Source organism: Nymphalis io, chromosome 13 (assembly GCF_905147045.1).
Source record: "Nymphalis io chromosome 13, ilAglIoxx1.1, whole genome shotgun sequence".
NCBI lineage: Eukaryota > Metazoa > Arthropoda > Insecta > Lepidoptera > Nymphalidae > Nymphalis > Nymphalis io.
This window is the reverse complement of record NC_065900.1, coordinates 10183193-10210945: the sequence shown is the minus strand read 5'-3', so window position 1 is coordinate 10210945 and position 27753 is coordinate 10183193. Positions and strand designations below refer to the sequence as shown.

Genomic DNA, 27753 nt, shown 5'->3' with positions numbered 1-27753 from the left:
CAATTTACCGTAAAATCGACCAAGTCGTTTAAATTTATCGAGAGGAAAATTTAAATTTTCTATGAGATTTATGAATTTACCTCTCTTGGGATATTATCGTTGTAGCATATATTTTTTTCATACTTGAAAATTCTATTTTAGGCTAACCTATGCATGCCTGCATTTATTTATTGCGTTTATTAAGTTTTACACTAAATAATGATAATATAATGAATCATCAATCACTAAATGAAGATGTTTTGGTATAAATTAGTTTTCGTATTCAAAATAAACTTATTGATATTCAAAATGTATGTTTCTGTCACCTTTTTTTATTTATCAAAATAACAACTCACGATTTAAGAATACAAAGACGATCGCAGATAAATCTTTTTACGGTAGATTTGAGTAGCAATCCGTTTTCACTGGGGCTAACGAACCAAGAAAGCGCCTTACGATCCTTTATGAACGACATGGGTATAATAGAGACTACAATTTTTTATAAAACGCTCTATATATCGAAAACTGTGTTACATTTGTTATCAAATATTTATCATGTATGAAAAAAAAAATTGTACATTTTTTGTATTGATAGGAGGAGAAATTGTATTTCCATATAAAATTTACCTGTGGTAAGGCCCTGGGTAAATCATTTATCTCCAGTTATTCCATAGTTATAGTACTATAGATCCCATATTTGGTGGAGGTGCACTGATGATGTAAGAAGACGTTTAATTGGGGGTGTTTTTTTTTAATTCAAATAAGAATCTCCAGCTTTTAATGAAATCAAAAGCATTTTTTCTTTTTTTTAACTAATAATAATCATCTTTGCATTGAGACAGATTTAGAAATTTATGGTTACATAATACATACTATAAAGTTATGATTATACATGCGGGCTTTTTATGCAAATTGTTTTTTTGTATAAAAGTTTTTTATTAAATTTTATTTTACGAAAACATCATTTTTCATTTCGTAATAGTAAATAACTAATACACATTAATATTTAAATTCTTTTGTAAGCTAAGAAACAAATTTCACTTTTAATAGACACACCAGTTTTATCTTAATATTAATAAAATAATATAAATATAATATAAAAGTAAAGTAACAGCACGTGAATGTCCCACTACTGGGCTAAAGCCTTCTCTCCTTTTTTTGAGGAGAATGATTGGAGATTATTTCACCGCGATGCTTCAATGGGGTGAAATACACATGTGACAGAATTTCAATGAAATTACACATGAAGGTCTACTTACGATGTTTTCCTTCACCATCAAGCACGAGATGAATTATAAACACAAATTAAGCACATGAAAATTCAGTGGTGCATACCCGGATTTGAACCGACCGACTAACCACTAGGCCATCTCGGCTTCATCATATAAAATTATAACTGGTTAAGTAATATTTGCTTTCTTCGAGTAAATAACTGACAACAGATGCAATTGAAACAGATTCATGTTTATTAATTAATATTTAGTAATGGTTTGACACTATTATGGCTGTATGGTACTGTTGTCCCTTAAACTGCGGTTTCATTATACATAAGAGCGGATGATATATATATCTGTTATTAATGATGAGTGGTCAGGTGTTAGGTAAAAGTAGTTATTGTCCGCCCTTAGGGTTGAAGCGATGTACCGAATTTTATCAAAATCAGGTTCAGTTTTTAAGCTGTGAAAGCGTAAAAGACAGACAGAGTTACTTTTGCATTTATAATACTAGTATAGATTAAAATTGTTTGTTCTGACTAACAATAAACGTACAGCCATAAAATGTATATGTCATTTCATGTTATAATATATATTTTTTATATTAGGACTCTTAATATTAGGTAGAACTCGTACTCGTAAATATACCGATATTTCATGTTTTCCATTGTGCTGTAATAAGCGACGCCAAAGAAAAATATAATGAGGAAAATACAAATGAATGACTGTTTTCAAAACTCAAATGTACCAACTAAATGAATTTATAAATTTGAATTTGGAATTCTTAACCAAAGAGGAGATATTTCAGATCAAAGTGGTCAGTACGACAAAACGCTGATTTCATATGTAAGGATCTAATATATATAACAGTAACAGCCTGTTAATGTCCCACTGCAGGGCTAAGGCCTCTTCTCTCTTTTGAGGAGAAGGTTTGGAGCTTATTCTACCACGCTGCTCCAATGCGGGTGGGTCTAATATATATAAATGTTAGAAATAATGCCATAACAACTGTCTCTATTTTAATACACAATCATAGAAAATATAATCAAAAAAAGGAGTTGTTTTCATAAAATTATATATAAGTATTATGAAAACGAAATATGTTTTGTTTGAAACGCTATTTATTTAAAACGCACCTTAATACAAATCCTGGTTAAAATTAGTTCGCTGCACTTCAATAGAGATAATTAAGCAGGCACGGTTGACAGGTCTTGTGGAAACATTTGGGAATATATTCAACAGTTTGTCTTTGATGGTAATATAGTCATTGTTATTGTATAGATATAGTAATTGTTACAGCTATAACTCTTTTCGGACAAAAACACTTTTAATTAAAAACATCGTAGCCTAAGATACCTAATGTATAAAATGAATGCAACAAATGTTGTCGAAAAAGTTCACAGCTTTGGTCAATATAAGTTATATCTGAAAAATAGTTCTCTTTGTATCATATAATATAGTAATTTCCGGAAAGTTGAACAACCGTATTGAATATATCGTGTAAAGTCTGCGTTAATAGTTCTATTCTAGTTTATAGTGATTTATGGGTTTTATTGCAATTATAATGATGTGTAAAATATCATTACAAAGCGTTACTAAATATTTCTACATTTGCTTCACGATATGATATTAATCATATGTTAGTTTCACAAAACGTTTGTAACTCAAGCTATTTTCATTTAGACTATGATATATAGCTACTGAATTATCTTCTTTAATATATTTTCTTAAAAGGAATTAGTAGTAACAGTCTGTGAATGTCCCACTGCTGGGCTAAAGGCCTCCTCCCCTCTTTTTGGGGAGAAGGTTTGGAGCTTATTCCACCACGCTGCTCCAATGCGGGTTGGTGGAATACACATGTGGCAGAATTTTTAGTGAAATTAGACACATGCAGGTTTCCTCACGATATTTTCCTTCACCGCAAAGCACGAGATGAATTATAATCATAAATCAAGCACATGAAAATTCAGTTGTGCTTGCCCGAGTTTGAACCCACGATCACACAGGTTAAGATTCACGCGTTCTTACCACTGGGCCATCTCGGCTCTAAAAGGAATTGTTATATACATTTTCGGTTTTTTCAAACAGTTTTATGATTGTTGTTGTTACGTATATAAGCGAGACAAGAACGGTTTAAGGATTACTTAAATGTAGCAACTGGCATAAATACGATATTATGGAAAAAAGAGCAATCATTAAGGTCTCCTTACGAAGAGAACATATTTGGAGTTTATTCGACCATTTCGCTTCTCCAACGCAGGTTGGTGGAGACAAATGTGTCCGAGCAGGTGATGAATTTTAAGCAAAATTTAAGCACTCGTTAACACAGTTGTTGTACATTTGATTACAATATTTTGGTAATATTCTGGGCTAATAGTATATGATAGGTAATGAAATTGTATAGTGACAATATTTTAATAAAACTCAAAGCGTTCACTACCGGGGCTACACAAAACTCTTCTGTACACACATTAAAAATTGCTCTTGATGATAGCAAAAAAGTTTACTATTAGAGAAAAGAAATTACTTTTTAATAATTAATAATGAAGCAAGTTTGATATTATTATAATTTAACGATTATTATGCTGTTTTTTAAAGTGAATATTCCAATAATATGTTACATAAAACGTATATTTCTTTTTAAAACGGTGCAATCTCGTCGTCGCTCGCACCATTTCATCGAAGCGTCGGAAGTGTCATACGCCTTCCGGATATTAAGCCGCATACGTCACTGACTGCGAACTAAAATACGTTTTAAAAATGTTCAGTAGAGAGATTTATGTCGCTGAACTGAATTTTTAAATGAAATCTATTTGTGAGTATTGCAATATGCTCTCATCAAAGATTATATAAATCCTATTTAGGTTATATGATTTTTATTCATGTTTGATCAGAAGAGATACATTTCTTAATAGAGTTGACTTCTCAAAGAATCATTTTATAAAAATATTGCTGTTTTTCTTACGTTTTTGGGAATGATAACTCACTCGTATGAACCACTTGCTTTATTACTAAGAAGATGTCGAAAGCAATACACTACTGACCGCGGTAAGCCTCTTTCTTTAAATGTTTTTTTATGGTAAAATTATTGTGTAATACAATTTTGAACCGAGATATATTTACCAAAGCCACTTCCCTTCCAGTGATAAGAATATAAGGAAGCTAATCCTTATATGATATTTTCTTCCAATAGGTGTTCAGTTCGTTTGGGTCGGTGGTACCCACACATCAAAATCAAAATATTCTTTATTCAAGGCTCTTACACGTACATTTGAATCGTTATTTTGAAGATTAAATGGGGACTACCATCACCATCATTTAATCCCGTCTATTGTATTGCAATTGTAATTCCATGTCATGAACACGGAATTACAATTTCAAGAATACGAAGGGTGAGTGAGCAAGTGTAATTATAGTGATAATGAACGATTTTTGGCGATCAGCTTAGGGTTTTGAAGTCAATGTTTATTGATGATAATTGATGGTGGATACTTACCATCAGCTGGCAAATTTAAGTTGCAGGTATTCTAAGCACTGTGCTATTTGGCTCGTTCGGCGTTTAATATAAAAAATACACAAATCAAATATATACATAAAATAACACTGCTTAGTTTTTGTCTAAGCAACCTTTCAATTTGAATAAATGAAATGTATTTGTATCATCGTTCATATTCACTATTAGTTATCTAGAGTTAGTATAATAGCTTTGATTATGATAACTTTTTGTGTTATTTTAAAAGTTCATTTTCATGAAGCTTTATATGCGTTTATTATTATAAGTTATCGGAAACTCTACGAATATTTCCTGCATTGAATAATGCATCTAAAAGCATTTTATTATATATTATAAAAAAATAGCAAAATACATTGTAACCTCACTTCAAAAGCTTACAAAATAACATTATTTTTAATAACCCTTTTTAAAATGATGTCTATTAAGAGAATATTGAAATTGTATTTCTCTTTTTTCAACCTTATTTAACATCATTTTCTTTTAAATTTCGAAAGAATAAATAGTAATGATTTGATATTAGAATAAAATAAATGATTATTTTAAAGAGCTCTAGGCGTATTTTAAAAATGAAATTGTATATATAAATATAATAAGTTAATATATATATTTGAAATTAAATATATCCAAAAATTCATCGACCATTCTATCTGAATTTTTCTATTAAAATAAAATGTGGATGAAAATATGAAATGCGAACTAGCCGAATTCAGTTTCATTTTAATTCTTATTTAAATTGCTTATATTTTATATTTATTTTTAATGCATAAAATGAAATTGAATTTTTTCGTATTTATTATTTGCTTAGCTAAATGATATCCTTGTGTACTTTTGAACATATCCTCAGAAATGTCATTAAAAACATAGTTAAACAATGGTTATTTTGCTGAAATTACAGAAAATTCTTTCTGGTATTTTAACTTAAATTAGACTAAGGATTTAAGAATAAAAAACATATCGCTTAAGCGAATAATATTCCACAGATATGTCTATAAATAGATTTTATATATTTATAGACATATCTGTGTACTTTATTACACCCCCGTGAAATACTGACCCCCGACTTATGGTGGTATACTTTTGATGCGTGTTTTCTTGAAATGTATAATGTCACATATCACTCTCTGAGATTTCACGATCGATTTCTGCGGTGAGTTTCGAGTATATTCTTCTAGAATCGCCGGTTAGCCTCTCTTTTAAATCATGTTACTGTCTTTTTGTTTTTACTTTCGATGTATTTGTAAATATTTACAGTATAAACAAAATTTTTCTCAGTAGCTTGGTGTGAGTTAGCAAAATTAAATTTTCTTACGTTTGTTTCTTAAGCAAAATACTTGCTTACATTGAGAAAACTCCTCGAAGTAGAAAAGTAAAGCACACATTAGAGAAGTTTTCGCTTTTTGTCTCGATAAATAAATTGTTATACTTGTTTTGATTTTGTTTTTTAACGTTATACCTTATGTCTACTTAGAGAGAACTATTATTACTTTAAGTTTTATTTACCTTTGTGACGTAATCTTACGTTTGAGTGATTTAACACGTTTACGAAATTATAAAAATTGAATACACTCAATAGAAAAATAGGTTTTTATCAAGGTTTTATTAAAAAAAATACAGTACGATTGTCATTATAATTATTTTATAAAAATAAATAAGCTATGCATATACATATATATATATATATATATAGATGTAGCTAAATACCTTTATATTCTTTACCATAAGACGAAAAGTATATAGAGCTTAACCAATCACGATGTTCTATTACAGAGGCGAAACTTACGCTGACTTGGTTTTAATTTCTTTGTTATCACAGTTTTTTTAAAGTTAGTTACACACGTGAGAAGGCAGTTTATTAAACGGTAAATCGTCCGTATATGTTAAATAATTTAAACTTCAGCTCGGAGGCTATTTAATTGGTGTTAAAGAGAAAGTTTTAACTGGACTGCCCTCAGAGGTCTGTTGTAATAGAGCGTAACGGTCTAACAGTGGCTCAGAAAATGAATGTTATATAAAATTGACCACATTATTTTGTGAATTAAATAATTTTGAAAGTAATAATTATTTTATGAACAAACTTTCTTTATACATTATGTTAAACAGAACATTAATTAACTGAGACAGCTCAGTGGTTATAACATGTAGATCTTAATCGAAGATCGCGTGTTCATTTCCGTACAAGTACAACTATGTTTTCGTGTGCATAATCAGTGCATTACGTGCCCGGTGATGATGGAAAATATCGTGAGGAAACCTTTTAGTCTGATGAATGTCTATTCACTAACTTGATCTTGAACAGCGCGGTAAAATTATAAGTTTATAAAGGTTCAGTGGCGGTAGTACGTAGATATCTGAAACTGATTGGGTATCTATGAAAATTTAGTTATCGCTAACGGAAATTTAACTTATAAATTATTACGATTTAGACTTATACGAATAATACTTAATAAGCTTTTGTAATCGATTTTATATAAAACATTGATTGACTTTCACGATAGAAGTAACTATTTTTGTTCGAAATTAATCGATGAAGGACGTGATTCGAATGAAACGCAATAATTCGTCAGATTTTATAGACCACATGTTACTTGCAAAAACGAGTGTGGAGTGACGGAAAAATATTCCTGTTATTACGATTTTTATTGAAACATAAAGCTCGCTTTTGCTTGATAAAATGAGATATTTTGTAACATGATGTTGTATCAAAGTTATAAATAAGTAGAGGGAGAAAAATTCAATGGGATTTTGTAAAGTATTGGATATTTTATACAATAGATATATTTATTTATTTATTTATTTATATATAAAACCATTGTGTTTATAAATAAATATTGAGTATTATTAATAGTCATATCATATCCGCCTTTATGTCTATCTATTCGATTTTATCTCATAAACAACAATGGATTCTATTTCAGTTTTTATTTACGCTGATCGACACAGAATTTATGGTATATTTTTGTATATGCAAATGCACACATTTAAATGTATAGTTTTGTATAAATTTATGACATAGATATGTGACAAAGTTGTTAATCTTTAAAGTTATTAATCTATTATTTAATTTTGAATGGGTAACTCCAGTTTAAAGTTAAACATATAAAAGAATAAAATTTTATCGATAGAAAAGTATCACTAAATGTCCTTTAATATATAATTTTTTTATTTCTACTCGTAATGCTAAGGGGAAAAGGTTGAAAAAAAAACTATATAAATAATGATATCTACAAATAAACTAGGACTGCCATTAGTGAAACCCTTTCGTTTTTTTTTTATAACGATAAAAAGCTCTTGGCGCTTACTATATTTTCTTTTCGCAAAGATCTACTAGTCTCCTGACCCATCAAATCTATATATCAAATATATTTGTTTCTTAAATAAATTAATTTAATTTAATTTCAAAAAATAAAAATGTATAATATTATTCAGGTTTAAGGCTTATCGTATTATATAATTCAGCCGTATAAATCAATCACATTCATTTGAACATGAAAAACATTCAAACAACAAACAAAATATTAAATTACGTATAAACCACGTATTATTTATGATCCGTTTCATATATTTTCATTTGATCAGTTTTTTATATGTGTCATAAATTGCAATAATTATATTACGCAACTTCCTGCTCTTTTTTTCAGAAACCATCTTTTTTATAAGTATTTCGTCGAGTATAGATTTATTTTCATTGCATTCGATCTCGTTCATCGCTGACTAAACCTTATATTTTTATGACAGAAAATATACAACGTAGAAGTAGCAAATTCAACGTGATAACTCCTCAAGTAACAATAACAAAGATATATATTATATGATATATACTCATCATCAGAAATTAACCGTTAATAGTTTCCAATATTATTAAATATACGTAAGCCTAAGTTACTAAAATATAAAATAAAAAACATAAACACCATAAAATTCTTGTGGAGTTGGACGATGGTGTAAATTTATTCAGCTTGCACTTATAACTCAAACAAACACGTATTATTAAATTTAAAAACAAAAGTTTTGCTCGAATAACAAACAAATATTTAAGGATTAAAGTTGTAAAATTAAATTAAAGATAATGAAATTAAGAAGAAGCATATTTTCTTTACACGACGTTCACCTTACAAAAATTCATTGATCTTAAATGAAGGTCGCGAGTTTCGAATCCAGCACTATTGACATTTATTTCATGTGCTTATTTTGTGATATAATTAGTTTCGAACGCAATCGTAGTCGAAGAAAACGTGATGAATCCTGCATGTGTCGGATGGAGTAAATTTAAAATAATATATAATGTTATATCTTCTGTTTACTATTACCAGGTTTACATAATTTAATGGAAAACAGTAATTGGCTCTATTGTCTTTATATTGTATTTTTAATGTCAACATATTTTGTCTCATGCTGTTGTTTTCCTTAAATAAATAAATAAATATACAAAATATTTTATTTTTTTATTGTATATTAAAACCGAAACTAGATCGAAATATTTGCAAGGTAATTGAAGGTAAAACGAGTTATATTAGAATGTCGTTAACATTGCTCGATAGCTAATGAGAAGGGATTGAATTAATCATAAAATTTAAATGTAAACAAATATATTCAATGACATTTTGAAATATAATAAATTCAATATCTACAAGAGGAATTCAAAATTACTATGGAGATTTATAAAATTGAATCAACCATAACGATTAAATGTAGACAAAAACTTATTTATCAAAATGTTAGTAATTAAATTGTTTACTTGGCGTTGAATATATTTTAAAGTATATATTTATATATACATATTTATCAAGACTGGCTCGTAATGCGCACATTATAGAACAAAAATATATAAAAATTTTCAATATAAAAATATTGATTGGTTTGAAAGAGGAGTAAACCATGTAATTAATACACGCACAAGGGTCAATAACCTATCAGTGTTAGTAGCATTACAGATGGTTAATATTGATTTCTTACAGTTACAGTATCTTTTCCATGTGGTCTTCTGATTACTTATTATAAATAAATAAAAAAGAAGTCATTATATTAAAATAAGTTCGATTAAGGTTATATTTAAAGATTTGCGGCCCTTACTTATAGTATAAACTTTAAGTAACGGGTACGTTAGACACCGATTTCTTTCTTTCTGCTATTATTGATTTGACAGTCGAATGACGAAGAAACAGAATTGCTTAACAAATCACCCCTACATAAAATGTATAAGTAAAGCAGTTAATTTAATCATGATTACACTGCGACTTGTTTCAAACTAATTTAGTTTGGAATGCTGCTGGACAAAATTTTAATGGAATAATTAATGCAGAAATGTTATAGTTATAAAATTACTAAAAATTTAATACATTTCAAAATATCTGACACTGGGTGTGAATTATGCAGAATAAATTTAGTTCAATTGTTGTTGAAAGCTAATTTTTTTTGTAGTAAATATTATGTGGATTGTTAAGCCGAAATGGTCCAGTGTTAATCGAAGAGCGCATTCATCTTAAAGTAATATCAGTTTATATATAAATAATTAAATTGAAGTTGTATATAAGATGTGTAGTAAGTCGAGGTGTCCCAATGGTAAGAACGCGTGAATCTTAACCAATGATCGTGGGTTCAAACCCAGGCAAGCACCACTGAATTTTCATATGCTTAATTTGTGATTATAATTCATCTCGTGCTTTACGCTGAAGAAAAACATCGTGAGAAAATCTGCACGTCTAATTTCACTGAAATTCTGCCACATGTGTATTCCACCAACCCGCACTGGAGCAGCTTGGTGAAATCAGCTCCAAACCTTCTCCACAAAAAGGGAGAGGAGGCCTTCAGCCCAGAAGTGGGACATTTACAGGCTGTTATGGATTACGGACGGACGGAAGTTGTATATAATAAATATTACTACTATAGCTTGCATTGTTCAAATTTTAATATAAAAAACCCCCAAAAGTTGCAAAGTGCAACAACTGTCACTGTCAAAAAAATAAACACCATAATTTTCCGATAACTGTGCGACTAATGATCATTTTTCGGTACTATAATACTGTAAAAACTAAGTGGAAGAAAAATATAACTCACCTTAGAAAATATTAACGTAATCCGTTACGACCTTTTTTTTTTTTTTTTTTTTTTTTTTTTTTTTTTTTTTTTTTTTTTTTTTTTCGGGGAGGAAAGGCATTTACGCCTGCCGCCCGGTCCGGGGACCGGGACGGGTATGTGGGACTCACGGGGCAGAGGGCCACCGTCCTACCCACTAAAACCTCCCCGGATTTCCGCCTCTCCGCAAGGAGGCGGGGTCACGGGAACGTTGTGACTTACAACCGCAACCCCGCCAGCGGTCGTCGCCATAAGGCGACCCATCTCGAGAGCGCGCCAGGATGTTAGGGGCGCGCCTCCCTCCTCTCTGTGCCTCCGTCCTGTTACGTGACGGACTCCCCCGAGTCCGCCACTGGAGGCTGGGCGTCAGAGCTTGAAGCCCCGCGGCGGATCAACAAACTGGCTCCGCCGCCAACCACACCTTAACTCTGCGGCAGCGTCCGGCCTGCGAAGGCACGTCGCCGTCGAAGAGGTCTCCTTCTTCGTTGCGGGAGCGAGTCCACGTCGTCCTCCCGCTCCCGCTCTGCCTCCTCCTTTTGCGACATGACACATGCGCTGAACCGTGACACTGCCGCCCAGATCTCTTCGCTTCCGGCCATCTTCTCGACGACGGCCGGAAGCGACAGGTCCCCACCTACAGCCGTGGATAGGACCGCGCGAGGCTCCGCCCAAGCCGGGCACTCTACGCGCGTGTGTTCCGCCGTATCCACGGCTCCTCCGCCACAATGGTGGCACTCCACCGTCGGCTCCCTACCGACCACCTCACACAGGTACCGGCCGAAACAACCGTGGCCGGTCAAAAGCTGTGTGAGGTGATACGTGGGTGGGCCGTGCTTGCGCTCGACCCACTTCCTCAGCACCGGCCGAATGGCCGCAACGAGGTCCCGGCTAGCACCCGGGACACCCAGTCTCTCCGACCACTCGGCGAATATCCTCTCGCGGGCCTCCTCTCGCCACGTCCGAACCTCACGTGGGTGGGGCCGGTTCTCCTCCGCTCTCACTGCCGCCTTGATCCGCCAATAGACCCTCGAGTTAGCCTCGGCCTCGAGGTCCCATGGCGGGCTTCCGGCGAGCAGGCACGCCGCGGTGTACGACACCGTGCGGTACGCCCGAGCCGCTCTGAGCGCCATCGCTCGCTGCGGACGTCGCAGCGAGGCGACGTTGCGGGCGCTCAGAGCGTCCGCCCATATCGGCGCCCCGTAGAGCGCCATCGAGCGCACGACGCCGGTGTACAGGCGCCTGCAGGCACCTCCTGGCCCACCCACGTTCGGGAGGATCCTCCCTAGCGCCCCGGCTGCAGCCACCAACTTTGGGGCCAAGCGCCGGAAGTGCTCTTCGAACTTCCACCTGCCGTCGAGCACGAGTCCCAGGTACTTCATCGTCGACCCGACGGCGATGGAAGTTCCGCCCACCGTTATCGCCGCCCCCGGAGGTGGCGCGTTCCGAGGCCCGTGAAAGACGAGGGCCTCGGATTTGTGTAGGGCTACCTCGAGGCCCAACGCGCGGATTCGGTGGACCACGTGCGCCACCCCAGCCGTGGCGCGATAGGCCGCCTCCCGGTATGAACTGCCGCGGGCCGACACGAGGGTGTCGTCAGCGTAGCACGTGACGCTGACCCCCCGCAACGTGGCCCCGCGCAGCACCCAGTCGTAGCCGATGCACCACAGGAGCGGTCCTAGTACCGACCCCTGCGGAACACCGCACGACAACGACCTGACGGCCCATCCGTCCGCAGTCGGGAAGGCCACCGCCCTGCCCGAGAAGTAATCGGCCACGGTACGCCGCAGGTAGCCCGGCACACCGTGGAACCGCAGGGCCTCCATCACCGTTTCCCAGGGCAGGGTGTTGAAGGCATTGGAAATATCCAGCGACACTGCCAACACCACCCCGCCCCGAGACACCTCCTCCTCGGCCAGGCCCCTCACCCTGGCGATCGCGTCGAGCGTCGAGCGGCCGGGACGGAACCCGTATTGCCGCTCGTCGAGTCCCGGCTCCATACTGCCGACGAGACGGGCAGCGAGCACCCGCTCGAAGAGCTTGCTCACCTCGTCGAGCAACACGATCGGGCGGTAGGCTGACGGCTGATCGGACGGACGCCCGTCCTTGCGGATCAGAACGAGCGTGCCCGTTTTCCACCGTCGCGGGAACCTACCCTGAGACAGGCATGCGGTGAAGAGGCGCCGCATGCTCTCGCCGAGTTCCTCCGACGCGATCTTCAGGGCTCGACCGGGGATTCCGTCGGGCCCAGGGGCTGTCTTTTTCGACCCTAGTCTGATGACAGCCGCCTGCAGTTCCGCCTCGGTGATCGGAGTCACCGGTGACCCGTCGTCCTCCTCTTGGGGCCTGCTCGCGGGCGGCACCATGGCCGGTGGCACGAACTCTCCCCGCTCGGGGAAGAGCGTGTCCACAACCCTCGCCAAGAGCTGCGGCTGGAGACTGCTGGTCAGCGGAGGAGCCCAGGGTCGGAGCTTTTGTCTCACGACCCGATACGGACGCCCCCACGGATCGCCGTTGAGCGTCTCCAGCCATTCCTCCCACGCCGCCTCTTTGGCCTGTGCTATGGCCTTCTGTAGGGCCTGGCAGGCGGTCCTATATCCGGTGTAGAAAACCCCCTCCGCGTCGTCATCACGAACCCTTCGTCTCCTACACCGAACGTAACGGCGCCGTGCCGCCACGCACGCCTTGCGCAGCCGACGGAGCTCCGGACGCCACCAGTACACCCGCCGACGTTGCGGGTGCGGCTTAGCCCTCGGCATCGCCGCGTCGCACACTCGGGACAGGGCGCCGTCGATCCGGTCGGCCTCCTGGTCGATCCGGAGGACCGGGTCGGAACCGGCCCCCCAAGCTTCGACGATGGCCGCCTCCTTCGCCAACTGTCCGTCGAGGCGGCCCAGGCACCAACGCGGACGACCTTCCGTTCCTCCGACAACAGTGGGCCGAACATCCCAACGAGCCGACGCAGAGACATCGAACCGAATATATCGGTGATCCGACAGTGTCTCCACGCCAGTCTCGACCCTCCAGTTTTGAGCACGGCGGGCCAGGGCGTTGGACGCGAACGTAATGTCCACGATCGATTCGCCCTGCCGCCGCACGCACGTGCTCTCCGACCCACTGTTGAGGACCGCCAGCCCCAACGAGACCGCCCACTCCTCGAGCACCTCTCCCCGGGCATCGGCCACAGGAGAACCCCAAGCCGTTGATTTGGCGTTGAAGTCCCCCGCGACCAACACCGGTGCGGGCGCCGCTTGCCCGATCAGAGTCCCGACCTCTGCCAGCATCTGCTCAAACTCGGCGAGACTCCGACTGGGCGAGGCGTAGACGGCGACGACCGTCACACCGCCGACGACGGCCAGCACGCACCCCCTGCCCCTGGCCACACCCTCGATGGCCGGAGCGCCAGCGACCGCAGGGGCGACGATGGCCACGACCCGTTCGTGGTCGGAGACCCAGTCGTCCCGCGAGGGAACGAAATAGGGCTCCGATACCACCGCCACGTTGATCTGCCACTCTGCCATGCTTTGGACTAGGAGGTCCTGAGCCCTGGCAGAGTGGTTGATATTGGCCTGGAGGCAGCGCAGGGCCATCACTGCGTGGTCTCCATCGGCTCCGCCTCTGTGCGTGGAGACGTGGCTACCGGGCCTTTCGTCGCCACCTTCCTTGTCTTTTCCTTCTGCGCGGCGCCCTTTCCGCCCTGGCACGACTTGCTGCAGGCGGCATGGGCAGCTGGCTTACCGGCCGCAGTGCAGACCACGCAGCTGGCTACGGCGGCGGAGCACTCCCGAGCCTTGTGACCGGGCTGACCGCAGCGGAAGCACAGACGGCTTCGGTCGACGTCCCGGTCACACTTTGCCCCCATGTGCCCCCGCTCGAGGCACCGGAAACAGTGCAGCGGTCTGGGGTCGAGCAGCATGACTCGCGCCGACACCCACCCGACCCTTATGCGACCTACCTCCACGACCTTCTTCGCGGCCGAAACGGGGCAGCTCAGCCACAGAGAGCCCGAGCCGCTCGAGCCGCGAGCGATGATGCCCGCTTTAATGGCCCCGGTAGGGCAGCCGCCTTGTTCAGCGACCGCCGCCACGGCTTCCGCCACCGTCACGGAGTCGTCCAGGTCTAGTACCCTTAGTTCGACACACTTTGTGGGTCGATGGATCTGGACGATCTCCGGGCTGAGGGCCTCGCGGAGCTTTTCCGCCAGGGCATCCGCCGCCTTCTCGGCCTCGTTGGTGCCCGGCGGCACCTCGAGCATCCGCGCTCCCGTCGCCGCGGTCCGGAACCGTACCGCCGTCAAGCCGACCTCCCGGAGGCTGATCCGGCTTTTGGCCAGGGCCAGAGCCTTCTCGTAGCTCCACCCCTTTTCCTCAGCACCGGGCTTCAGCGTCAGCGTTATCGCTGCGGTGCGAGGGGGGCGGAGTTTCCTCCTAACCGGGACCTTCTTGGTGGCCCCGGAAGAAGTCGGCTTCGCCGCCGCTGGCTTGGCGCCCGTCTTCTCTGCCTTCTTTGGCCTGTTCCTAGCGACCACGGCGCTCCACGTGGCCGGAGTGGCGGCCGGCTCCGCTGACGACTGAGGAGCCACCCTCCTGGCTGCCGCCTCTTGGGCAGCCATACTTCTCTTAGGCCGCTTCGGCCTGACAGCAGCAGGCTTGGCGGCGCTGGCCTCGACGCCCTCAGTTGCGTGGGAGGCGGCTGGAGCCTCCTTTCCCGCCGCGGCTACGGCCGCTGCCTGCGCTACCCTACGGCGGTCAGCGGCGAGTGGAGGCCGCAGCCGAGGCTCCGGAAGGAGGCGGCCCTCGAGGCCCTCGAGGCGAGCGTTCAGCATCGTGCTGAACTGCTCGCGGTTCGCGCGCAGCGCCTCCTCCATGACGTTTTGGAGGTTCGCCTCCGTCGCCGCCACCGGCCGCTGGCGCATTTCGGCGACTTCCCGGCGCAGCTCAGCCAGTTGGCCGGAGAGTCGCGTGTTAGCCGCCTCCAGCCGCGCCACCTCCTCCGTCACAGTGAGGGCCCTTAGATCCGCCACCGCACCTTTAATGGTGACGGCGGCGGACTTCAGGGCCCGAACGAACGTGCCCTTCAGGTTGCCCGACCTGTCGGCAACCTGCAGAACGACGTCGAGCGCCTCCTTCACCGCCGCGTCCAGCGCGGCAGACGTCTGCGGCACGTCCACGGTCGCGCCGGGTTGGCGTTTCTCTGCTCGGGCCGCCCTTTCTTCAGTGGCCACCTTGGCCGCCGCACTGTACGCGGCCAGTGCGTCCTCCGCCTCGTACCGCCGCTCCTTTGCCTTAGCGGCTTTTAGCTCCTCGCGGGAGCGCCCGAGGCCGACGTATTCGCCCGTCGTGGGCGGTCGACCACGCCCCCTTTTGGGGGAGGGCTTCAGCCATTTGCTGATGCCTGACCCCGAGAAGCCGCCTTCGCTCATACCCGCGTCGCTCTCGGAGCCGGAGTAGCTCTCCGGCCCAGGACGGGGCCGCTTCTCGCCCTTCCGCCGACGACAGGCGGGGTCTCTCGAAGAGACCATCACCATGCTGGTGGCCGACGAGTCGGACTCTGAGAGTCGTTCCAGTCGGACCACCAGTTTTTTGGACACGAGAGTGTCTTTGGTAATCCGTTACGACCTTACGTAAGTCCAATGATACGCAAAAGCTTCTTATCATCTTACAAAATCTTAATATGAAATTACGAAAATGTATTTTATTATTTTTATTCCATCTATAAAATTTAAATGGCAAAGCGATATAACATCAAATCATAAAAAAAAATATTTACACAAATTTTGATGACGTGATTAAATATTCATGATTTCAAATAACTTATCTTTCAGGTGAACGTGTGAATAGCGTGTCTTTTAACATTCACCAAATTGCTTTGATATGATATCAAAGGCGTATGCGGCCTGGAAAAGAAAATTTTCAAGCATAATAATAAATGAAGTACCTATCGTGTAAATAATGTTTTATAGTTAATACAGTTTAGGCTTCAATTTTAACGAAAATAGGTGGTATGTTTTTAATCACGTAGTTATACATAAATAACTGAATCCTTGGCTAATGGCTAGCTTAAAAAATTGCAAATTGGAGGTCCAAGTTTAAGCCCGGGTCTAATAAAAGTTTTCTATAAAAAAACATTTGTTATAAAGTTGTCAGAATTTGCAGTCTCGGTCAGTATATCGTGAAAATTGCATGTCCCGTCGTTTATTTATTGTTTTTATGTCCGATCTCTGTTCGTTTGTTTCATATTGCCCTTTCATAGGAATATAAGAAAATAGTGCAAGAACTAATCTGTGTTTACGCAAACAATTTTCGTGTTGAATGATCTTCTGCGTTGTTGTAATATTAACTTATAAAGTGACAGGAGTCAAATAACTTCTGAAACTAAATTAGCATAAACCAACGGATTGTTCTATGCTTAAATGATAACTACAATTTACGAAGATTTACTCGTTATATCTACCTTATACTAATTTTTAATCGTTGAACTTTTTATTTTAATAATATGTTTTGTGTGAAAGCGTCTTTTTTATTTACGTAAATTTAACAAACTCCGTTTTAATTTTCAGATGACAATGTGGATACTTCTGTTACTCTTCACACCGCTTGTGGTCGGCCAGCAGCCGTGGGTGCCGTGTTCGGAGCTGAACGATGACCTTCGCTATCCTTGCAGGTGTAGAGTACAAGTGGACAGAGCCCTACAGTTGCGTATCTTGATGAACTGTGACAGGGTAGTTTTTGCTGGAGATTTTCCACCATTACCGTATGGAGCACCAATTGTCTCTTTCAGTCAGAAATGGGCTGGTCAGCAGTCCTTACCAACACAGGTTAGTATGTTTTTAGCATTGACATTTCTTACAAAAGGCTTATACGTCCGGATCTTAAAAAAAGATATTAATATTTGATTAAGAAATTAATAACACTGTGTGTACTAAAAAAACGGAATATTACCCGAATGAGAGAAATGAATTATGAGATGTTCATTATGAAATAGAAGTAATGTTACTACTAAAAGCAGCGTGAATTCGATGAATTCACTTTATGTTGATAGAAACAGTTATATTTAATCAATAAGTCAATAAATTAAATAGAAGTAGGCAATAAATAATGAAATGTAAAATTGTATCCTTAAAGGCAGATATAACGAAAAATGTCCAAGAATGCTGCCGGAAATTTAAAATTATACATTGAAACACTGATCTGATTTCTATCTGTTGTCACGCGATCATTCATGATCTGATAACCGTAGCCCGCAACGCTCTCCATACATCTCAGTGTGATCACAAGAATGTAGAACAAATCTATCAGCTATTTTTATGAAAATTGCACCAACGACTCGCACTTTCACATACTTGTTGTGTTCCGGTTTGAAGGGTGAGTGAGCCAGTGTAATTACAGGCACAAGGGACATAAAATCTTAGTTCCCAAGGTTGGTAGCGCATTGTCTATAAGCGATGGTTGACATTTCTTAGAATGCCAATGTCTAAGGGCGTTTGGTGACCACTTACCATCAGGTGGCCCATATGCTCGTCCACCTTCCTATTCTATAAAAAAAAAAAATACTATTTTCATATAATATGCTATTTGTAGTGTCCACATATATATAAATAGACAAAGACAAAACAGTTCCGTATCTTTTTCTTCTCTATTTTCCAACTGTTTTTTTTGTTTGGTAGATATTGACGAGCTTTAGTGCCGCCAAAAAAAAAAAACAGTTATAGAGACTAAAAAAATGGAAAAGTAGAAAAAATAAATGTCCAATTGCTTTGAATATCCGACAACTAGGCGAACTCTAGTTTTAATGAATACTTTTTTATTAACAAATTTATAAGTGCCTATATTAGTGTATAGACGATTTTTACTATAGCATAATATACATTTTTTGTATATATTATATTGTATTCATGTATATATGAGTAAATAGTTTTTTTTTGTTTTATATTTATTTATTTTTCTTTTTCACACTCACAAACGGAATATTCCGCCCTTCTTAAGGTTGTCTGCTTATAGTATTAAGTCCGCATTTTGTACAATATATGTGTTTTGCATTAAGGTTCTAAATAGATAAATCAAAGCAGATAAATTTCATTTAGTCTTAGATTATCGCAATTGGGACAAAGTATCGTATGTCATTTTTATAAAAATATTAGGAAGTATTTTTACAATATAATTTAAGGCGAAAATTTTTATAAATCGTTAGTCCAGTCATCCAAAAACCGATTCTTGTTAATCACGTTAATCAATTAATTCCGCAGCTCGCAGGCATGTTTCGCGATTTAACGCAAATTTTCATCGGTTCATTTACCTGTTACGATAACGCTGCTTTATATAATTATAATAATGTAATGATAGTATTTAGTTTCATAAAATATTATGTGATAGATAGTATTACCTAGTAATAAAATCCATGTGACATTATTACGTATAACGTCACTCGTAGAACCGAATTACAGATAAATCAGCTTGGATACGTTTTTTCATTTGTAGTAGTGTAATCAGTACAGTGACTAAAACCGGAATAAACTAGTTTGCGCTAGCTAGCATGTTCCACGAATTATCATAAGTAGCGTTATAAGTGTCATTTTGTATATTATTATTTTCTTACTAATTAGTTCATAATAAAATAAATGAGGGAAAAAGAAAAATTAAGTCGACGAATATAATATAATATGTAGTTATAACTGTAGAGAAATACAAAAAAATGTTTATTTATTTATTTTTTCTCTTGAGGAAAAGTAATTGACAAATTCTTCTTCTTTATTAAAATTAATATAATTTATCATTTAAATATATATTATGTATGAAATATCAAAATATTACTTCCATATGTTCGGTACTTACTTTAAAATTGTTAAATGAATGTGCTAAGTAGCTTATAAAATAATTTAGGTTATTGAGAAAACTTCTAAAGAAATTTGTGATTCCATCAACTTTATGAGATTGTGTATCGATATCGTATATTGGATTTTAGTTCAAACAGCGTGGGATAGGTTATTTTTGGGAAAGAATTACGAGGGGCGATATGGCGAGGAGTGCTCGTTCAGGTATAACATAAGGGACATATTTATAAGATCAAACTTTAGTTTTCCGTTGGATTTCCCGTTGCATAACATTTACATATACTTTTTTAGTTTAAAATGGTTCGACAGACTGTTAAATGGTCTACCTGATGATATGGGGTCATAACAGCTCATAGAAATTGTCACTGTAAGAAATATTAATGTCATACCTCATATCTTTGGAACTAAGATGTTATGTCCCTTGTGCCAGAGCCCTGAAGTTACTGTCTCACTCACCATTCAAATAGAAACAAAAAAACCTTAGTATTGCTGTTTGGCGGTAGAATAGTTGATGCGTGAATGCTACATATCCAGATAGGATAGCAAAACGCTCCGCCACAAAGTAAATTGGCATCTTTGGTTTTAATTATTTATTTAGATGTTCAGTTCCAGTAAACCCTAAGGTGAACAAATAATATAATAATATGATGTAAATAATGAAAAAAAAAACATAGAAAATACACAAACTTAAAAATGATTGTAAGTCGATACTAATTTATTTTTAAAAATTTAACTATAAAAAAGAGAATAAGGAATTAAGGTATAAAGCAAGAACTTATTTGAATACAAAGTAAATAGTTATTTTATTATATAATATGGAATTGTATGTGATATTTTTATATTCTACACAAAATTAAATTACACATTTTTTTCTGAACTTTGACTTACTTGGATGTAATGAGAGTCAATATCGAAAAGTCTTATGTATGTGCAATGTTTATATGTAACATCTAAGTTTAATGTTTCTAAAACTAAAAAGATTTCAACATCAATCAAGAGTATTATACGTTTGATCCCTTGTCGAGTTTTAATTATGTTTTTACGAAGATATCGTTATCACTACTTTATAAACAAATAAACAGAAATTATATGAATATTAAAGTCCTTGCAAGTATAAAATCATAAGCATAGGGCATAAGGTCATAGATATAGTGTTCCTATCCCACCATAAGATCTTGTACCAACCAACATTGAAATGCCTGGTTACATTGTAGAATTTCTAATAATTAGTCATGCAGTCAGTCAGGGTTTGGTTTGCTAAATTCTTATAATAAATATACTATTTTTTAATTTTTTATTTAAGGTAATTTTGTGTCATTTTATTTAATACATATTGTATTTGACTTAAAACAGGTGAAGAATTTTTATCTGAATTATTACCTTTCACTTTTAAACTTTCACTTCTGGTTGATAAAATACCAACAATAAACTTTATCATTTCATTATTTTTTAGAAATTGTATTTTTATGAATTTTTCAGATATTTTCATCATACGGTCTACCACTTAAAGAATTAGACTTCTCTCATAATAGTCTTCGACGTTTACCTGATCGTCTTCTATCAGGCGTTCGTGGCAACATCACCAAAGTAGTCCTAGCAGACAATCTGCTTGGAGATAATCTGAATCCAATATTCTCTACCGCAGAGTTTCATAACTTACCAGCCCTGGAAGAGTTGGATTTAAGTGGAAATAATATACGAGGTCTGGAAGAAGGTCTTTTGATTGGGTGTGATGTTTTAAAAGTAAGTCTTAAGTAGCATTATAGCAACGAGATTATTTAAATTAAATAACCGTATTTATCTTAGAATTACAACTCTAATTTTTAAATTTTACTTCATAGTTGATATTAAAAAATATATAATATCACGAGTAAAGTCGAAAACCGGAATTTCTTTCTTCAATAAAATTCACCGCTAAATATAAAACCTTTTTACACTGAACATTCCAACTTAAAATATTTCCAGCCATCGCTTAAAGTAAAAAATTCTTTCAGGTATTACGCTTGGACCGTAACAATATGAATTTCGTTCCATCTTCCTCACTCAACGGCCCACAGTCATTAAAAGTTCTCTCACTCAGGGAAAACAGAATAGGTAAGTTGGTTTTTCCCCAGTTCTATTACAGCCGTAACTCTTTTGACAAGTTGTTAGAAACTTTTACACATTTAATTCACATTTTAGTTCTATATTAAAATACTCATGTATTATTAGATCATGAGATTAACTACGGTTTTCATTTTCTAGAAAGATAATAGCTAACCTAAGACTTTATCGATAATATCAAGTTAATTTCAAACAAAACAGTTTAAAGTTTGATTTTTTTTAAGTTATTATAATTATGTAAGTAATATAAAATAAAATTAAAAATAGAAATAATTTGATGATATACCTCTTACCATTCTTATATAATTTCAGGTACAATAAGGCAAGCATCATTCGTTTCACAGAAGACACTCGAGGAAGTTGATTTGCATAGTAATATGGTTTCAACGATTGAAGGCGGTGCGTTTATTAGCCTGAGCGAACTACAAAGTCTCGATCTTGGCCGTAACCGACTCTCAAAGTTCAACAGTGATGTATTTCAAGGAATTGAGAACTTGGAAAAATTAGATCTCTCCGAGAATTTCATAGCAGATTTCCCGACTGTTGCTCTCAAGTCATTCGCAAGCCTCAAAAATTTAAATTTATCCAGCAACATGATTTCGGTAATTAAATTTTGCATTCTGCATAATAAATTGAATGTACAGCTATAATTGAAACGAGAACTGGTTGATGTTTAAAATGTCAAATGTACAATTTATTCATATAAACTTTAATAAATTTTTAGATAATATTCATAATTTGATCGAATTGTTGAAAAACTACTTTTTATATGTAATATGCTAATAATATTATTTTCATGTGTACTAATTACGACACGACAAGAGTGCATTGTAATTTGTAAAATCAAATAGATGTGAATAAAGTGATAATATTGAAATATAAGACAAACTGCTTCATGAAAGATGAATTAAAATAAACCATAAATTGTTTCTAAATTATTTCAGAATATGGACCCAAGTCATCTCAACTCCTTGACCTCATTACAAGTATTGGATTTAAGTAGAAACAACCTGGTGAAGCTGTCTCCTGGAACTTTTGTTGGCCTCACTGATTTACGTTATTTAGATGTTGGAGTCAATTCTCTGCGAACAGTATGTATATTTTTTATTAATAAATTAATATTTTTTAAATATTTTGGAATAAGTTGTAATAATGAAAATTTTATCGCAGGTGGAGGATGACGCATTTGACGGTTTGACAAGTCTTCGAACTCTTTTACTGAGAGATAATAATATTCTCCTTATTCCTACAACTGCATTATCTCGACTGCCAAGTCTTACATCTATTCATTTGGGCTTTAATAGAGTAACAGCTCTTTCAAGCGATATACTGCGAGCAGTTTCAGACAGAATTAATTCACTAGTGCTATCACGAAACGTGATAAGAGAGCTACCTCAAGGTGCATTCGAGCATTTTAAAAATTTAAGACATTTGGATCTATCAGGAAATCTCTTGAACTCAATATCTGCAGAAGTTTTTAGTGGATTGGAGACTACTCTAGAATTTTTATCATTAAATCAAAACAGAATACTGGGTTTTACTGGACAGCAGCTCAAGTTTATAAATCTTTGGTTTTTAGATATTTCCGGAAATCAAATTTCAGAAATCCCAATAGATGCTTTTCAATCAATCCCGAGTTTAACCCATCTCAACATTAGCCATAATTTACATATTAATGTATTGCCACAAAGCGTATTTAACCAAAATGATGCATTGTTATCAGTTGACATTAGCCACGTTGGATTAAAAGCACTCCCGGTGAATTTATTTTCAAAAAATCACAACTTGGAACAGATTTATCTTTCTCACAACAATTTACAAGAAATATCTGAAAATTCTTTTAAGAACCTTAAAAATTTAACGCATCTTGATCTTTCATATAATTATATTGTGACAATAAGAACTCCGGCATTTGTCAATGTTATGTCTATTCAATATTTATCGTTAAAAGGAAACCAATTAAACGCATTTAAAGGAGAATTCTTCAACACGGGAACAAGCTTAGAAGTTATTGACGTTTCGGATAACCAGTTAAGCTACCTATTTCCTTCCTCATTTAAAATTCATCCCCGACTTAGGGAAATTATACTTACGAACAATAAGTTTAATTTCTTCCCTTCTGAATTAATAAGTACTTTACAGTATTTGGAACTAGTTGATTTATCTGGAAATGCATTGAAAAACGTTGACGAACTTGATTTTGCTCGTCTACCAAAATTAAGATCAATTTTGTTGGCTAGAAATGAACTTGAATCTGTCAGTGAAATGGCATTCCACAATTCGAGCCAAATTCAACATTTGGACCTTTCATACAACAAAATTGATCGTATAGGTGACAGGCTTTTTGAAGGTCTTATAAGATTAGAACTTTTAAATTTGGCTGGAAATCTTCTTACTGAGTTGCCAGATAATGTTTTTGATAGATCCAGACTACATATGCTGGAATCGATCATGCTCAGTCATAATTTATTTGAAGAAGCTCCACTTAAAGCCTTACAAAAACAATACTTCTTTGTCTCATCAGTTGATTTATCACATAATGATATTACCGATATACCGCCGGAAGATAGCGTGATGGTAAATATAAAAAAATTAGACCTCTCGTTTAATCCTTTGTCTGAAAAAACGATTAATAATGTCTTGACCGAACCAAAAACTGTTAGAGATTTAAACTTAGCGGGAACTGGTATGAAATCAGTCGGACAGCTAGAAACACCATTTTTATATAAGCTAAACTTATCATACAACAATATTACAAAATTATCTGAGAAAACATTTACCAGAACTACTTTATTGGAATCTTTAGACCTCTCGCATAACCAAATTGGAGATATTTCAAATTCACTTGCGATTTCTTGGCCAAAACTGAAAAATCTTCAGAGACTAAATGTTTCTGATAATCCAGTTATCATGGTCTTAGAAGGCAATTTTGAAGGTCTTTCGTCACTTCGCATACTGGATATGAGAAACTTAGGAAAATGTACAAAAATTGAAAAGAATGCCTTTAGAACATTGGCTAATTTAGTGGAACTTCGTGCTTATGGATATCCAAGACTGGGCTACTTTGATGTTCAGGGAGCTTTACAATATGTCTTAGCTCTTGAAAAATTAGACGTTGAAGTAAAAGATACTAACATTGGTGCTGACCAATTACATTCAACATTACATCCACGTCTGGAAGAATTAGGATTAAGAGGAAACCGATTAAAGACAGTATCATCTGGTGTCCTGGCGGGTCTTAAAGCACCTGCTATTATAGTCCGATTTCGAAATACTTCTGTTTCAAATCTTCCGCCGGCATTATTATTTCCTTTGCCACGTTCATCGCGCATAACAATTGACGTAGGTGGAAGTCAACTTTCTACTTTGCAACCACAATTGTTGGTTGCGCTAGATGATCGTCGAGCAGATCTATCAATGTTTGGCTTAGACACAAATCCTATCCGCTGTGATTGCAACTCAAGAGCTTTGAGACGCTGGATTCCAACTGTAGGCATCGAAGACGTCCGATGCAATTCTCCAGATCACTTATCCGGATTTTTGCTTGTTGAGATAGGAGATGATGAGTTATCTTGTGATAATAAAAGAAGAACTACAGCTACATCTTCAAGCGCTTCAACGACTTTACCGCCACGACTTGTACATCGCACGTCTGCTGAACCTGATATTATCTGGTCAGTCGCTCCATCGCACGAACGTCCAAAAGTTGCAGGTGAACCAAAAGGAGCACCTGTCATTGGCGTGGCGACTTCAACAAATGATGATAATTTAATAATAGGAATAGTCGGTGGAGTGGTCGCGTTTATAGCTATACTAATTGTTGCCATATGTATCGTTCGTTTGCGGATGACGACGACTTCATATAGAGGTGGTCCATTAGCTAACAGTCCGGGAGCAGCTCAAATGTGGGGTACAGCTTGGCCAGGCTATGCAGCTACGTTGCCTCCGCCATCATTATCAAACGCGACATTGCCTCACAAAGTTCAAGGTGGTCCAGGTTCAGTACGATATTTAGCACCACCACCGCCAGCACCTTATTTCATAAGTTTGCCACCACATGATGATAAAATTTATCGGTAATATCACATTCTAATTCAATTTTCAAGTATTGTTATAAAATATAATCTGTAAATAGAATACTAATAAATTATTGGATGTGGTCTTTTCGAAAATGACGCTTGTAATTTGTGTTTTATTTTAATAACAGTGTCAAGTGTTGTACTTTACTGTTTGTTTATTATTATATATTGTTAAATATTCTGTACGTTGAACTGGTAATTGATAACAGTTCAGCTCGGGCTAGGTTTGATTTATCTAGTCACAACTTACAAGTCGGGTCCACGAGGTTGCTTGAACAGATTAAAATACAGCACGAATTTTGTATAATATAATTTATTAAGCATAAAACTTCTAAATTGTTATGAATTTTAAGTTGCTAAAATAGATATAACGTAGTTTACGTTTAATAAATAATTACAAAATAAACTTTAATAATAATAATTAATTTTTGTGTTTCTTTTGTGACGTAATTTTATATCGAATACTTTTGGTTTTTTTCTTTGACTGAAAATACAATTTATTCAGGTATGCACATATTCCTAGAGATTTAACAAAACTTCGATGAGATTTCAGTCAAAACTAACTAATGAAATTTAAGTGAAACCACACGTGGCAACTAGCAATATGAAAACGCGTTATGTGGGTCATTCAAAGTGCAATCGTAGCACGTGGATTTCAGAATAGTGACATGGAATTGCAATTTAGCATCACCTGCAGTGCGGATTAGAGGATAGGCCATCAGAAAATTTTAAGCATTTAAACGAAATTGATTTTTTATCCAATATCCTATTATTTGACTGGAGTATCAGATTTAATTTTCAGTCAGTAAAAACCTTGAAATTTAGATAAAGATAACGTATCAGATGATGCTTTTAGTTATGAAATGGTTGCACTCTGTTGGGGAAGGTTTGGAGCTTATTACACCACGCTGCTTCAATGTGGGTTGGTGGAAGGAGATTGCGGTCATCGAAACCAACTGAATGATATGATTGCAACTAAGAAGAACTCTTGTCCAATCTCATCGAGCAGTATCTGTTTCTGCATACATTTATCCTCTAAATCTTTGTTATTGTGGTTGTATTCATTGACCTATATAATAAAATTAATAACAGATCAGGTGGGCAGTAACATTATAAATATATACAGCGTGTATGCGTAGAAACAAATGAAACCTTATTTTCAATTGAAGTTTGATTGTACCCGTATGCAAATATTCTGCATATACAAATAGAACCTATTTATCGAAACGTGATAGGTTTGGTTTAGTACAATCGTTTCAATAAACATCGAATGTTTCGATTCGTAAACAATCGAAGCTATAGTTTGATCGTATTTTAAACGTAACTACATTTTCAATACAAAATATATAAATGCATGAATAAAAATATAAGGATAATAAATAAAAATATAATAATAATTATTTGCATTTTACGAAAATATAAATATATCATACATAATTATTTACATTAAAGCCATAAATAAATACAATTAAAAATAGTTACTGTACAAATCGTGACCGCGTGGAATGGTGGCAATAGAGTAAGATTCCAGGCTGATGGATAGTGGCACTTTAAATATGCTTAGGGGGTGTTTAGCCCGTAAATTTATTCACAAATGATGAAATCAAAATAACAATAGTGCTGATCAGACTCAACCAAACACTAAATTGAAGTGAATAATACGCACGTATACGTATAGATTTATACGTATAGTTATCTCGCTCAAACTCAAGCGTACGTATAATGGTCTTTCGCTCTTACTACGGCATTTTAAATACGCTTAGGTGATGCTTGGTCCCTAGGATTGGTCTGGAAACTTAAAAATCTATGAAAATAGCCCCCTAAATATCATAGATAAAAATCAAGTCTCAGACTGTAAGTAAGGTTGTGTTTTTTTCTTTCGATGCTTAAAGTGTTTGGCAACAACTACTTTACGTTGCAGCCAATATTTAAATTACCTATATAAATAATACAATAAAATAGATA

At 37.8% G+C, this 27753-nt stretch overlaps 1 protein-coding gene across 1 annotated transcript in view; it reads left to right on the top strand.

The window, feature by feature from the left end:
* The window catches only part of LOC126772663 (chaoptin), a 55613-nt gene extending 29400 nt beyond the window's left edge, over positions 1 to 26213 (top strand). The window contains exons 2-7 of the mRNA XM_050493093.1: positions 17336 to 17593; positions 21086 to 21349; positions 21601 to 21700; positions 22022 to 22311; positions 22654 to 22800; positions 22880 to 26213. Coding sequence (XP_050349050.1) covers positions 17336 to 17593; positions 21086 to 21349; positions 21601 to 21700; positions 22022 to 22311; positions 22654 to 22800; positions 22880 to 25789 — 3969 coding nt within the window. The 3' untranslated portion in view covers positions 25790 to 26213. The remainder of the gene's footprint in view (positions 1 to 17335; positions 17594 to 21085; positions 21350 to 21600; positions 21701 to 22021; positions 22312 to 22653; positions 22801 to 22879) is intronic.
* Positions 26214 to 27753: the final 1540 nt, after the last annotated feature.